The sequence below is a fragment of the Apium graveolens genome, chromosome 8 (assembly GCF_009905375.1).
Source record: "Apium graveolens cultivar Ventura chromosome 8, ASM990537v1, whole genome shotgun sequence".
In the NCBI taxonomy this organism is placed as follows: Eukaryota; Viridiplantae; Streptophyta; class Magnoliopsida; order Apiales; family Apiaceae; genus Apium; species Apium graveolens.
Window position 1 is genome coordinate 130,994,195 of NC_133654.1, and position 16,267 is coordinate 131,010,461.

At 32.4% G+C, this 16,267-nt stretch overlaps 1 protein-coding gene across 2 annotated transcripts; it reads right to left on the reverse strand.

Annotated features, from left to right (window-relative positions):
* Nucleotides 1-1,704: 1,704 nt before the first annotated feature.
* On the reverse strand, nucleotides 1,705-11,744 carry LOC141678088 (phosphoglycolate phosphatase 1A, chloroplastic-like). 2 transcript variants are annotated; one of them, XM_074484317.1, is made up of 11 exons: nucleotides 11,387-11,744; nucleotides 11,241-11,308; nucleotides 11,068-11,160; nucleotides 10,917-10,988; nucleotides 8,603-8,674; nucleotides 6,692-6,751; nucleotides 6,462-6,514; nucleotides 3,975-4,072; nucleotides 3,557-3,656; nucleotides 2,220-2,323; nucleotides 1,705-2,139 (listed from the first exon to the last, which is right to left on the reverse strand). In XM_074484317.1, the coding sequence occupies exons 1-11, from the start codon at nucleotides 11,652-11,654 to the stop codon at nucleotides 2,093-2,095; spliced, it is 1,035 nt and encodes a 344-aa protein (XP_074340418.1). In that variant the 5' UTR covers nucleotides 11,655-11,744; the 3' UTR covers nucleotides 1,705-2,092. The 2 variants fall into 2 exon arrangements, with proteins under 2 accessions (XP_074340418.1, XP_074340417.1); XM_074484316.1 differs by having other exon boundaries at nucleotides 1,705-2,117; nucleotides 11,387-11,742.
* Nucleotides 11,745-16,267: the final 4,523 nt, after the last annotated feature.

Here is a 16,267-nt window from a genome sequence, read left to right on the forward strand (position 1 = left end):
AATCGAGATAAAACTTGTTTTAACCTTCAAAATTTATAAGTTCAAATATCATTTCTCCATCACTTTAAACTAATTTAGTATCTCAATAGCCTTTTAAATTTTAGTGAGTGGCGCTTTGAATAAATTTTCATTCTAAAAAACAAAATTTCTCTGTCAATTTGAGAGATACTATTATGTTTCAAAAACTATTTTGTTCCCCTAAATAAAAAAAATTTGTCCCTCCGAATCTCTACCTTTTATGGTGCCCGATTCGTCGATATCGCCCGCTTGTGCTCAGGACCAACTCTGACTACGAGTCTTGCCATGACGTTTACATACTTAGAGTTGGTTAGTCGTTTGATTAACATACATTTATGATGTTTGAAATACTCCCTCCGTCCCTTTCGATTCTTTATATTTTTTAGAGAGTATTTTAAGGTACATATAAAGTATAGTTTTGTAATTTTTTTTTTACAATTTTCTTTTTCTGAATAAAAGTTAAATATTTTAATTTTTATTCAGAAAAAAGAAAATTATAAAAAAAAGTTACATAATTATAATTTATATGTACCTTAAAATGTGGGTCTGAGACTCTCTAACAAATGTAAATAATTGAATATGACGGAGGGAATAGAAGTGAAAACAAAAGTTTGGTTAGACAAAATATAGAAACTAAAATTATTTGGGAAATCCAAATACCTATACAACGGAGCCCCTTTCCTAGATCAGTCACTTGGTAGGAAAAATAAAAAGAATTCACATATCTTAAGTAAAATTGAAAATGCATATGCAAATAAAATATAATTTTAGCTAAAAGTGTCTAAAAGTTAACAAAATATAACTCATTTGTAATACATAGGTGCTAATGATATTTTTTATTATTAATGTTTTAATCCATGTAATAATATTTGATATATAAAATTTAATTTAGCATAAGAATGTGCAATTATCAATTTTTTTATTTTTTAACTCAATTTTATCTTAATATTTGAAGTTTAAAATGTAAACTTATAATTTATTAAAATATTGATAATAATAAAAATAATTTCAATTCATATGTTATAATACTAGTAATTAATTGTTCATCTTCTTTTTGTTTCCTCACTCTTGCAACCTTTATCTTCGGACTTGTTCATTTTCTTTTCCGATCTACTGGTCATATCATTTGCAATGTTCTCTCTCCAAATTCTTTCTTCACAAACAAGAACGGAGGAAGCACCCTTGTTAGTTTTGTGAAAAGAGTGTCAAACTAAAGAATAATATATATATTTTTTTTAATTGAATGGCAAAGTTAGGTTAGAGATGCTACAAAGTGTTGAGATGCTTTCTTTATTGTAGTTGATTTAAATCAACCATCTATGAACTGTTTCTCCAACAGTTCCATCCTGATAGATTTTTCCTGAGTCTGAAGTATTTTGAAGGCATGCTTGTTCAACTAGGATGTCAAACGGCACATGCTTGATCTTCATTGTTGTCAGCTCATTTAAAAATCCTTCAGTTATAAGTCTGACATGTAGCTTGGCAACTTCCGCCATATCACTCAATGTGTAGTTTGCGTTGATTAGTTTACCTAGGAAGGAGACTTCTATTTCACTTTCTGGTTGCAGTTGAAGATGTCATAATAGTTTCAAAAGGTAGATATATTAAATTTTTGAGAATCCCCTAGAATGGTTAGCATGTTCTGCATTAGTTCTCCTCTCCTTTTTACTCAATTACACATAGATATATATATAATTTCTTCCGGGTTTATTTATCACGTCGCAAAAATACGGTCACTGATTTTGTATCATCTTATGTATCATACATACTTATGTGAAAAACAACTCTCATTACATATACGGTAGTATGTTATCTAATGTCATGAAATAAAATAGCTTTGGCCCTTTGGGATGTACTCCCTATACGAATTACTAGGAATTCTTATCAGAACTTTTTTTTTTTTTTTTTGCTAAATTCTTATCGGAACTTCACTCTTGTACTTGTTTAAGGTAAAGAATGGAGGATAATAATACACATCTACTCCTGGCATCCTCACACTGTGGCAGCTTTTAGAGATAAGAAATCAGAAATCTTGCTGGTGTAAAAGTCTGGTTGTATGGAGTTGTTTGGATTTTCAAGCATAGACAAACTCGTAACACCTACAATGTGATAAAAGGAGACCTTCATCAGAACAAATAACATGTGAGCTTGATATCATGAAGACGAGATTATTATACATAAAAAACAAACAAATTGGTTACCTGAGAGAACAAGAAGGGTTTTGCAACCACCATTTTGTCCGAAGAGAATATCTGTATCCAGCCTATCACCAACCATGCATATTTGGGATTTCGTGATTCCAAATCTGTTGTCACTCAGATACCATTATCAGAATTTTATATCATCTCAAATATTTTATTTAATCACTCATGTTACTCTCCTTCACCAAAACCAAGTTAAAATTACAGAATGTTAATTTTGGCAATCATACTATCAGGTGGGAAGCTTACTCAATCTGAATTCTAAAATCACCATATACTTAAGTTCTTTTTTGAGTTCTGAAGTAGTGTCATGGTTAAATATACAATCTTATATTTAGCTACACAACACTGGGATGACGCCCTTTTAAGGTTATAAGCCAGATTCCTATTGGGGATGCAAATGCATATGCATATACGATATGTCAAAGAAAGTCTATATCTTGGAAAATGTAACACGCAACATCCACTGACAATGCAGAGCATGCCAAAACAGAGTTTTTATATAGACTAAATGGTACATGCCAACTATGAAGTGAATCTAATATATGAGGTCAACACTAGCATCCCAGCACACCACTTACTTTTATTCTCTCTGATATTAATAAAGTATACAGTCAATACACAGAATTTAAAACATCTAATCTATTTTAATAAATGTGCAGATGTGCACTGGCCTGACAAAAAAAAAGGCAATGCTTTATGGTGTGTGCATAGTTATGTAAAACCTGATGATGTACAGAGTTGCCCTGTACCCTTCCTAAAGTGTATAATATGACTCTGTTACTGGGCATTTAAATCAGATCTCTATTTCGGTACAGCTTTAAGGAGTATACTATGGTCAGTGCCGGTCAATTTGTGGTACTAATCATGCCTTTACGTGTGAGCCCGGAATGATAGGCTGGCTGCTGAGCCCACTCTGGCTGATCGCACCATCAACAATGCTAGCCTTTCAAGAAGCAATCTATCAGCGAGCGGCTGGAGGAGTATGGAGCCGAAGCGCATGGTAATAGATAAGTTAGAAGAAGGGGCCAGGCATACATATATGATAAACATGTGTGTGTGTCTCTAGTTGCTTTATGTTTTTTGTTTTTTAGGTTTTAAATTCGATAAATTATACATATTATAATATTATCTACTATGAAGTGGCTAATTCAATGCAATAGCATCAATCTTCTTGCGGACCTGCTTCCTACATCTGAAGCATAAGGAAATCTATATTTTATGAATTGTGGCGGAAATCAACACCAACCAAACAATCAAATATTTTCCAATGCGGATAAAAATACTGCAATAACGAACATAATCAATGAAGAAGAAAAAGAAACATGCTAGCATACTTGTCCGATAAATAGTCCATCATAAAGGTTGAGGGCTTTCCAACAACAAGTGGCTCCTGTTGAGTAGACCCACAAAGTGCACCAACCATAGAACCACCACCTGACACATTAAATTGTCAAAGAAATTTTAGATATTAATGAATATGCTAGCAACAACAAAAGTTAGAAGGTAAAACAATTTTATATAGATGCCAATAATGTTCAAGAGGTACTGGCTCATATTCGTGAAAAAAGAGACTTAGAAGAAAAGAATCTCCTCGCTTCTTGATTCAGATACACTGTAACCATAATGTGGCAAAAATTCGTTAATAATCCAGCACATGAAGCCCGGTCTTCCAGAGCAGATACACTAACAATGTTAACTGCTTGAAATACTCTTAAAAACATATCTCTGGACATTGTTGGAGAAGAAATAGACCTGCCCATTCCTGTGCATCTGTGAGGTGAGTGACAGCATCACGATTTGTAGCAATGAAAAGGCACCCTGGGTTTTCACGTATGCACAATGTACCGTACCTGGAAAATAGAAAGTTATGGAACTCAAAGTAAGAGGATGTAAAATGTTTAACTTGATCAGGATAGCATAAAAACAAAAATAATCGGGTAAAAAAAATATCAAGTAGGTGACTGAATGCGTCCAAATAACTCAAGTAGGCCACTCATTGCAAATTTTACTTGAACCAATCATCAATTAATTTGATTATTTCGTCAAAGTCGAAAATTAAAATTACCCAAAATTAAAAAATGATAACTTAGGAGTGTAGAGTTCATTTTGGGCTTCAACATGGTTACTAAAACTTTCTATTTGGCTTATGAAATCACGATAAAATGTGGCTTTGATTCTCCAAACTTGAGTTATTTTTAAGATTTTGAAGAATCAAACCCAGATTTCGTCATATGATTCCGTGAGTCAAATAACAAGTTTTAGTAATCATATTGAAGCCCAAAACGACCTCTACCCTCCCGTGTTACCAGTGTTCAATTTTGGCTAATTTAAGTTTTTGACTTTAACAAGATGATCGAATTAAGTTAATTGATAATCACTTTGAGTCAAATTTGCAATGAGTGACTTGAGTTTTTAGGACACAGTCAGTCGCCTACTTGATATTTAAGCCAAAAATAATCATAGACCTTGTCTTGTGCAATATTGAAGAATGGGAATCCTAAAACACAGTAACCGTAAGGCTAGTACACTGAAGTAACACGACACTGTCAGAATCACAGTTCTGTTAAAATTTGTCACACATTATTTGTTGTCTCGATTAGAAAAACTCATTTATTGTTTCAAAAAAAAAGAAAAAAGAAAAACTCATTTATACAAACTTTTTGTGCTGTCCCTATTCCAGGACTTGAGATGTTATAAAATCTACAAGGTTCTAAGAAGAAAAATTGAAGTGCCAATCAAGATTTCTAAATTTTATTTCTTGTCTGTCGGAAGGTGATTGCTAAGTGGATGTCTCGGTGTCCTACAGATCTGTAACATGTAAAAAAGAAGGTTTTCTTAGGCTATTTTACGGTTAAAAGGCTTTCTAAAAATTAAGGAACATGATTAGTTTAATTATATGGTGTTGTGCTCTGAACTTCCTACGCCTTAACTACAAGATCATTTTCAGCACGACTCAGCCGGAAGTGACGCACCACACGGGTTTAATTTTTTGTAGGTACGAGAAGGACGACAATATCATTAGGTGGGGTGCTTGCAACAATTCACATCGTCATGCATCGCTTGGGGTATTAAAACTTTTCTATTCTAGATGTATCTTCCACATTCTGTACTGTTATTTTTGCATGTTCTATGGTTTTGTAACGAATTCCGTAACCGCTTTTAGCTGTGTTAAAATTTGATTTTATGTGTAACTTCCTGAAGCTACATCCACGGTGCAGCCTTCTAATGATCCCAACAACCAACAGAAAAGGAATTTTCCATTCTAAATTAGCAACTAAAGTTTATGACTCCATGCTTTGTGAATATCAGAATTACACAAATATAATACACACACATAATCTAATCTCTAGAAAAGACAATAATTAACCTACCCTCCCAAAATATATCCAACCAATTTTAGTTCCTCACAGCTAAATAAGATAAATAGTAACACAGCTTTCTGAACAAAATGTAATAGTGCACTCTATTGATGAATATAAACAATTGCTTCTTTCTATATTTGAATTCCCCGGCATTTTATTAAATTTCCCTTGTTTTTGCTTTATGCTATCATCAAGGATTAAGCTCCATTTGTTTCCGGGTATAAATTGATTTTAGAAATATTTTCCTATGGAAGAGATACTTTTCCGGTAAATACTTTCCACCGGAGATATTTTCCTGGAAAACATTTTTCCCAGAAATTTTTTTTTTACAAACGTTTTTTCAGGAAAATTTCTCAACACATTTCTGGAAAAACATTCTTGAAATTTTCTTTTGACGGAAACTTTCTCGAAAAAACTTGGGGAAAAATGTTCCGTTATTTTGCTGTTACGGAAAAAATTATCAAAAACGTTGAGATAATGTTCATTTTGGAACATGTTTTCCCGTCATGAAAAGGGGAAGTCATTTTCCACAAATTTATCACTTTTCTTGAACGAATTTTGCTCTCTTGAAAAATATTTAATTTCCAAAAGACCAAACAAACACAGGAAAATATTGAAGTTTTCTTTCTGAAAGTCAAACAAACACAGAAAAAGCATTTTGCGGACAAGTATTTTCCGAAAACAAATGGAGCCTAAGACTACCTAAATTTTAATAGATGAGCGTCACCCTTGTCATATGATCCAGGTAAGGCAAATGCAGTATTTGTGCTAAAAACATAATTTTCTGTCATAACTTCCCTTCAATGGAACTCTGTAGGCATAAAATAAGATGCAAAAATTACTTTTTACTAGAAATGTAAACTGGGGGAAAACTTACTGGACTTTGTAATAGTTAAAATAACGATCGAATCCAACGACAACGGCCCCGACCTGTACAGCATAAAAAATTAGTTTGAGCAGGGAAGCAGTGGGAGTATATAACTTTTTAAATAAGCTAGAACTATTTTTAACATGTAATGAGGAACATGTAATTCATTTTTCTTTGAGGCAATTAGTAAATTCCAGATAAACTTATAGTAGCAGCATGTATTCAAAGCAATAACTAACATTCTCATCATGCTCCATATAAAACCCAGGCTTAAGCTCGATCTTTTTCCCACCATCATCCTGTAAAAGAGAACCCTGGAGGCTATAAGAGTTGCATTGTGATTGAGTACAAGGGACAAAGGCTGAAACTGTCACATATAATGTCCAGCAACCTTGATTTCAAAGGAGATACGAAGATATAATACTTATGAAATTACTAAAAATAGAACACAAGAAATTAAATGCTAACACTGGAAATAAACTTCATTCCCAGATGAATACCAAAATGGGAATTCATTTAGGATGCATCATTGTTAACCTCTTTCAAATTGTAAAGAGAGACCAAATCAGTTTATATAGCCATAAGGAGAACATCTGCAAATGTTAGACTACTATAGAAAGTTTGTTCTGCAGTGCCTACTAGGATAAAATGCAGTAATCATATGGATTCGAATTGCACAGGCCTAAAAATAAACAACAAAATTTCGTAAAAATTCCAATTTACCTTCTCTATGTTTCTTTAGGATGCCTTTGACTTGTTATAATTGCTCAACACAGAATATTGATCTTGTACTCTTCTATTATTAACCCCCCCCCCCCAATATATCTAATGTCTTCTGCACATTTTTTTCTTATTGTTGTTATGCCGATTCCATGAAGAAAAGTTTAATCCAGCCTATTTCTTGCAACCCTATGAAATTCAGATGACAAAATTAGTCACCTTCAAAGATTTTGGCATCCTTCCAAAAACCCTTGTAAAAGGAGCCACAACCTATACCAGACTACAACTCGCACTTCTTTATTTTACCTTTGACGAAAACTATTTTCAACAAATTCCTTTATAATACAAATAGTAAAATCGACATCATTCGCTATATTTACGATGATGCAACTTATGTTTTTTCTCGTACAACGAAGGATTTGTCTCCACAATGTCAGTTTGAACATAAAGCAAATGGCAAGTTCTTAAAATCAATTAGCATGTTTCTAGTTTCTACCTTATTTCGGTTCAACAGCAATACAGTGTCATTTGGAATTACGCTTAAGTGCATCTGATTTCAAAAATAAATGGATCCATCATCCAAGAGCTTAGATTTTATCAAATATAAATTCGTTCAACATTGTATGCTGAATTCGGAAATTTTTTTTGTTTGCTCATTTTGCTTTAGATCACTTTGCTTACAATTCCATTATATTTTTGGAGTTTGAAAGGTGGTGAAGTCAGAAGTTTAGTGGCACAGCATGACACAAGCACCAAAAAGCTTTTGAATCAACCTGTAACTTAATATATAAATCTCTATTTGGTATAGAATTTCTTGCTAGTTTGTTTGTTGACACAAACACGCAGAATGCCTAATCATTTGGTTGGCAAGTTGTAAGACGAACTGAATGCTAATATCAGGTGTACCACCTTCAATAAAAAATAATAAGTACCCGTATATTAAACAAAGATAACTTTGTATTTTGCATACTTCTAAATTTTAAAGATCATGACAGAAGCTTTGTTACCCCAAACTCCCGGAGTCTTTATTTCACCTTGAGTACCCCATGTCGGATATGGGTATGGACACTTAACACTTTTTTTTTGAGACAAAACATGCTACATTTGCAAAATATTTCTGAGTCTAATACTTGGACACTTACTCATGTCAGACGCTTTTCGCGGAGTCCAATTGTTCCTAACAGAAGTAAATTAATCATTGGCTAGCCACTGCTGATACACGCATTCCCCCAATCCACATACCCATGATAAAAAATTCATTATAGATGATATGTAGGAGGTCAACCGGACTCCATGTTTGTTTCCATTCTGTTGCAAGTCAGAGTTTGTCCATATCCGCAGTATTGTATTGACTAGTTTATTAGACAAATGCAAAATTAAACTCTCCAGATCAGATGTAACTGTGAGCAAAACGATGCCTTTATACATACCGGTCCTCCCAGATATTGAAAACCAGCTAGCTCAAGCTCCTTCAATATGCCTTCCTCGCCAATTACATATACCTTGAGAAAAGAAAGCAGTCAAGATAGGCCAGTTTTTTAAAGTTAGTTAGATCCAAACGATCAGAAATCAAGCCAATAGCACAATTTCATCTCTTTTATAAGCAGTAAGTTCATCATCACAGAAAGATTCACAATACATTAATATTCAGTAATGGATCAATGAGAAAATGACTTTTTAGTTTTCACAGATGGTCGGCTCATGATCATTTATCTGAAGAAATTTTCAAACCAAAGGTTTAGAGCATTGTAATATATAAGCAGGTGGAGTAAGGAATGTGAATTATATGAAAGAAATAGAATTGTATAAAAGAATTTAACGCTATGAAGGTTAGACTAAAGAAGAAAAAATGACAAAAATACCTCTTTTTTTAGAGTTTGTGACAAGAATACCTCTTTTGAAAATTTTGGCCAAAAATACCTCTCTAATACGCATTTCTAAGTTGGGTATCATTAATACGCATTTAACAAACGGGTAATTTGTGTAAAAAATGGTTAAAAAAAATAAAAAAAATATATATAAAGAAGATACACATTTCGGAAATGCGTATCACCCTTTGACTTTTGGTGATACGCATTTCGGAAATGCATGTCTTGTGTTTTGTTTTTGTTTTTTTATTTTTTATTTTTATTTTTTTTACCTAATACCCATTTCCTAAATGCGTATTAGATGGGTATTTTAGGCCATATACTTGAATAAGTGGTATTCTTGTTACAGTTTTTTTTTTAAAAAAAGGTATTTTTTGGCTATTGCCCACTAAAGAATGCTGCTTTAATTGTATATGTGTGTTTTAGTTTAAAAACTTGTGACATATAAGGTAATATTGGCAGTCTGACCATATAACTAACCCGAGCAATTAAACTTAAATAGTGGTTCAGTTTTACTAATTTAAGAGTGTGATTTAATTTGCAAAATCAATATCAGTCGGTTAGGTATGGGTTTCATATCTATTATATATATAATATAACGGGGGAATTGATGAGCAATTTAATTAATATGACGATTATACTCGTGCATTAATATCTATATAATATTTACTTCACATCATTATTCATTTATTAAGAATTATTAATTATTTTATAATTAATATGTGCATACATACATTAATACATACATACATGCATACATATATACATTAAATACATACATATATATAAATTAATACATGCATGCATGCATGCATACATACATACATACATACATATATCCATACATATATACACGCACACACGTACATACACACACATACATACATACATACACATACACACATACATACATTGCTACATACTCATATATTCTTATTTTCCATCAATTAAACGTCTCCCACACAATAAAATGGCCAAATATTATTTAAATTATATGAAATAAAAACTAAAATAAACTATTTATACACATATATACAATTTATACTTCACTATTAATAATTATGTGAAATATCATATAATCACACTGTTTCTAGGTTGTTAACATCGTCGGGGGAGTTTGTTGAGCAAATTAATTCATATTTAATTTCCCTCGTCATTCATTTATTAAAATTTATTAATTATTGTATGATTAATTTGTGCAAATGTACATATATACATAAAATAAATATATATATATATATTAAGACAGGGACATACACACACATACATATTCGTATATTCTTATTTGTCATCAATCTAAACTCGTCCTCCATGGCGAAATATTATATTAAATTCAATGAAATAAAATAAAAAATAAAATAAACTATTTATACATATATGTAAGATTTATACTTCACTATTAATCATTCTATGACATATATTTTGTACTCCCACCGTCCCATTGGTTGTTAACAATTTGTTTAAACATCCCAAAATAGTAAGTTATTCATATGTCATTCAGTAAGTAAACTTACAGTACTGACGTCAATTGTCTAAATAATATAACTCATCAATCACATTTCTAACACTTAAACACATTAAATAATTAAAAGAAATATTATTATTTGTATTTAGAGTGATCGATACATGAGGAACACATGATCACTCGTATTTATTTTACTATCTAAGCATTAACATATTACAAATAACATTTAATTATGAAGTGACAAAAAATGTATATTATAATTATTACTTGATGAGAATGCACCATTCCAAACATACCTCAGCAAAATAAATTATCAACAATTACGGAGAAAACAGTTTCAATTAAAACAATTTAGAATATGCCCGTGCATTAGTTGGGGGTTAAAGGACAGGAATTTGGTTAAGAGCAAACCTTTTTATCTTTGGGAAAATTGATTGAAGTCAAGTAGGCAGCAGCTGCAAAAGATGATGCAAAAATCTCGTCCTAGAAAAGAAGGGGAGTGAGATAAGGTTGAATGTAATAATGAAAAACAGATAATGTGGGGGAGTGGAACACAATGAACCTGGTTGACAGAAAGACCCAGAGTCTCAAATTTTTTGCCATACTGTTTCCTAGACTTTGTAGAGTTGTTGGTTACAAATACTAATCGTTTACCCTGGAAAAAGGCAGGTGGGTAATATTTAAAAGAGGAGGGAGGCGAACATCATGTATTGAGGATGATGGCAAATGACAGACCTTAGTCCGAAGCATATCAAGAGTTTCTGGGACTCCATCGATTAGTGAATCCCCTTTCCATATAACTCCTGACAACCACCCAATCAGTTATTTAATTACTACATAATTTGGTCTTAAAACTTGTACAAAAGGAAAGAATAACATACCATCACAATCAAATATAAAAGTCTCCACCGAGTCGATTAAGTCATCAGCATTCTGCAAAGGGTTTGCAGATGCACGAGTAACCAAAGAAGAAGATGGCCGATTATCCATGGTGAGTATATTGTTTTTATTTTTATTATTATTACAGGTAGAAGGGGAGTTTGAATATAGTGATAGCTTGAATCTAGTTTGTGGGTTGAAGTCGAAGACACAACAACTAGTTGCAGCTGCTGAAACAGAGACCACTGAAGCTGCAACTCTGCTAAACATTGTTGTTTTCGTTTCTTTATGATAATAATAATGATTTTGTGTATGTATATTTGCTGTTTTCCTCTTTTTTTTTTCTTTTTTTTTTTTTTTTATAAAGAGCTTCTGCTAGCAGTTCTATTTATCCACATTTGAGTGGATATGACTTATGAGGCGCATCCCTCACATCTCTTCAGTGGCATACAAGCTCCGGACCCTTTATCGGTTAAAAGTTACCCGCGTAGCTACCCGTTATTTTCTACACAATTTTAATATTTTTAGTTATTTTTTTATTTACAAATATTATACAATATTTAACGTATTTCAAATATAAGTTGATTATTTGTAAATGTGTATTATTCATATAGCTCATTAAGCAAAATATATATATTCTTGTTTGTATTGTATAATTTATATTTAATGAATCAATATAAACAGTGTAGTCAGTGTACGTTTAAATCGTAAAATACCGTTAATATGTTTAAAAATAAAAAATTATAAATTAACATATATATTGAATATAGTGTTGATCAAAAACTTTTAATTTTATTTAAATAAACTATATATACTGTTCTATAATTATTGAGTTCACTACTAACTTACAATTAATTTACCCAATTTAAAAAGATAAAAAATACATAACTGAAGTCAGAATAACTTGCAATTATAATATACAATAATGTAAAATTTACGCTACTGTAAATATAAAAGTTGATTTTAATGAAAAATGTTAGTTTTTGAAATTAAACGTATGTATATATGAAAAAATGTTAGTTTTTAATTTAAATTACTGTTAACAAAATAAGATTAAGTTGTATGTGTGTGTTAACATGTAAATTATCGTATGTTACAATTCTTAGTAAATTGCGATGATTTCAATTATTTATATGGTAAATATCTAATTTATATACATGTATAATCATTATTAACATCTAGTGAGTCAATTGATTACTTAAATAACATTTATCTATAATTATTCAAAAATTAAAATTATGTAATAAATAAAGGGTTTGTCTAGTTTGTGCCCATGGGCACCCATTAAACACTAAATTCTATGAATTTGGAGTGTTTTTATTGGTGAAATTGATGTAAATGCAGGGGGTCCCTCAACATTTATGACTGAAAAACCAATCAAATTTCGACACATAATTTCTTATTATGTGCTCATGGGCACACAACAGAAATTCCGATAGATAAATTGCGATAATTAATATATGGTATTCACATTATCACTGATAAACAATCTATATATATTTTTTACACAACCGAGTATCAATCGTGGTTGTAACATAAAAATAAATTATATATTGTAAAGACATATTATTGATATTCACGTTTTTTTTTCAAGAATTCGTAGGAAAAATTGTAATTATATCGTTATTTAAACCGTTTTTAAATTTCTTTCATTACGACTTTAATATATCTTCATGTAATAATTTGATAACATTGTATAATATTCTCCTAAAATTAAATATTTTTCAATTCGATAAAGTATTATAAATATTAGTTGAATTGGATAATTTTTCAAATTATTGAACAATTTATATTTTCTTTAAATAGTATAAAATGCATTGAATCAAATGTAAAAATATAGTATAAATATAACTTTTATTTGAATAATTCAAAATATTAAAAATAATTCAAAATATATGTACAATATTATCTCGATCAATGAATATTAAAAGAATTATTTTTAAAAAGCTAATTTTTTAAAGTGAAAATTGAAAAATAAATCGATTTAATATATCATCATTGTTTTAACAAGTCTCGTAAGATCTTATATCAAATTTCGATTATTTTTAAAATCGGGAAAAGTCCCAAAAGCAATAATGTGCTACCAATGAAGATAGTAATTGTTATGGATTAAAACTACTATATATAATTGCTGTATTTAATACTAAGGAACGTGAGCTCCAAGGCTCGATTTGACTGCTCTTGTGTTTCGTGACTCAATCTGCCTTAACAAGATGCCTACGTACCTTGCTGATTGCCAAGGATCAAGTCAAAAAACGTAGTTCTGATTTGTGGGGTGAGGCCCCTTATATAGATGTGGGAGTCCTTGAATTGGACTTGGTATAGGAGACTTGGTGGACAAGCCTCTGAATTAGGATAGACTTAGGAGTCCTAGGAAGTAGGAAGCTGATCCCTTATCCTTTTAGGTCCCCTTGAGGCTAATCTATAAGGATTTATATCCTTATCGGGACTCTTCTCAATAGCTGATTTTTCCCTTATTAATTAATTACGAAATTAATTAATAATTAGGGCTTTTGGGCCTTTTTTATTCCATCAGGCCTGATCTGGTCCATCAGGCTTAACCTTTCTGGTCTGAGTTTCATATATCTTTTTATTAGGCCTAGTAGCCCACAGCTTGTACAATTAATGCAGTATTTAATTATACAATCATAATTCATTTATCCCTATCATTTGCCCCCCAACTTTTGGGAAACATTGAATAGGTTTCGCAGAAGTTAAGTCTATTTGTTCCCTTACAGGGTTTCGTTTTTCCGTAAAGTGTGGAGCGACCTACACGTTTACAACGAATTTTTCCTTTTATTTAGGAATTATTTTGATTTCCAGGAATTTTTCCCTTATTTCCGGGATTTTTCCCTAATTTCTGGAATTTTCCCTAATTTTTCTGGGATTTTCCCTAATTTTTCTGGGATTTTTCCTTATTTTTCTGGGATTTATCCTTAATTTCTGGATTTTTCCCTTAATGTCTGGATTTTTCCCTTAATTTCTGGGATTTATCCTTAATTTCTGGAATTTTCCCTTAATTTCTGGGATTTTTCCCTTAATTTCTGGATTTTTCCCTTAATTTCTGGGATTTATCCTTAATTTTTGGAATTTTCCCTTAATTTCTGGGATTTTTCCCTTAATTTCTGGAATTTTCCCTTAATTTCTGGGATTTTTCCCTTAATTTCTGGATTTTTTCCCTAATTTTCCGGATTTATTCCTTAATTTCTGAAAATATTAATATTTTCCAGAAATTATTTAAGGAATTTCCTTATTTTTTTGTGATTTTCCAGGATTTTTCTTCCTTTTTTCTCTCTTTTTTTTTTTTTATACAATTTTCGACCAGGAATCCATTCGACCAGGATCCTGGTCGAATTAGCCTTTGTCGTGCCGTGGTCGAAGGGAATTCGAGGAGGGTACATTCGACCTCACTTCCTGGTCGAATTTCGACCAGGATTTTTGCTTTGTATATATTTTTTTTTTTTTTTTTTTTTTTGAGCAGAAATCTTCGACTAGGAATTTTTGTCCCTTTCGGTCAGGATTCCTGTGTTTCTGACCGAATTAACCACCTTTCTTTGCCTTGGTCGAAGCTATTTCGAGCAGAAGTCCTGGTCGAATTTCGGCCAGGATTTTTCCTACCCCCTTGTCCTTTTTTCGAGCAGGAAAGTTTCGGTCAGGATGTTGGGTCAGAATTCTATATTTTGACCGAATTAGCCACCTTTCTTGCCTTGGTCGAAGCAATTTCGAGCAGGATTGTTTCGACCAGGGTTTTCAGTTGATTTCTAGTCGAATGAGTCTTAATTCAGGTCGAATTAAGCTTATTTTTCAGCCCTGATCGACAAGATTTCGACCTCAGGAGTTTCGATCAGGATTCCTTTGTGATTCCTGGTCGACTTGGTCTTGAATTAACTTCTTGCATATATTTCTGTAATTTGGATTTGGGCCCTTAAACCTGGGCTGTATTCTTTTGGGCCATCCCCTTTCTTGGTTTATAACCTGGGCCCATTTCAACTGGGTTTTGTATTTTTAACTAATTGGGCCCTTTTCTGGGCTGTTCTGACCTTGGGGCCCACTATCTTTATTAATCCTGGGCCTGGAAAAATCATTCTGGGCCTCAAATAGGGCTTTATGTATTTGGGCCTTGGTACTGGGCCTTGGGTTTTTCAAGATTTTTCTAGAATTGGGCCTCATTTCTGAGCCCAAATTCCAAATTCTTCTAAGGTTATTCTGGATTCTTCCAGAATCTTCAAAAAAATTCAAATTTCTCTCAATTTTTCCAGGGATTTTCTGGATAATTCCAGAACCTTCTTATTTTTGGGCTCAAATGGGCTTTTTTGAGGCCCAAATCCCCTTATTTCTCCTATATATAGGTGGGATGAGAGTGTGCTTCTTCACACCTCTCATTTCATTTCTCTTCATCTCAAACTTCCTAATCTTCTCCTCTCTCTAATCCACTCCTTTCTCCTCCCAAGTCTTTTCCAGTCTTTACTAGATGGCTGACAAGAGTTCCGAGAGGGCGGCCAAGATAGCCTCGGCTTCAAAACGAGGTAAGGATATCGAGATCCGCTCTTCATATATGTCTTTAATTGATATGATTAATACTAGGGGGGATGAATATCCTTCCACTGCACATCTCGACTCCTTTAATCACTGTAATACTTGGCATAACATAGATTTCAATAAACTAAATGCTCGTTATAACGTCCCTCCCCCCTTTAGACTAGTTCCAGTCTCTGGTGGTGACCGTACTTGCCACTGGAGGCCCGATACTCTATTCATCTACACCGACGCCCTTAATGTTGGGCTTAGGTTCCCTTTCCATCCTTTTATCCCTCATCTTTTGGCTGACTTACAAATCAACCCGTGTCAGCTTCCTCCAAACGCCTGGAGGAATATTCTATGTT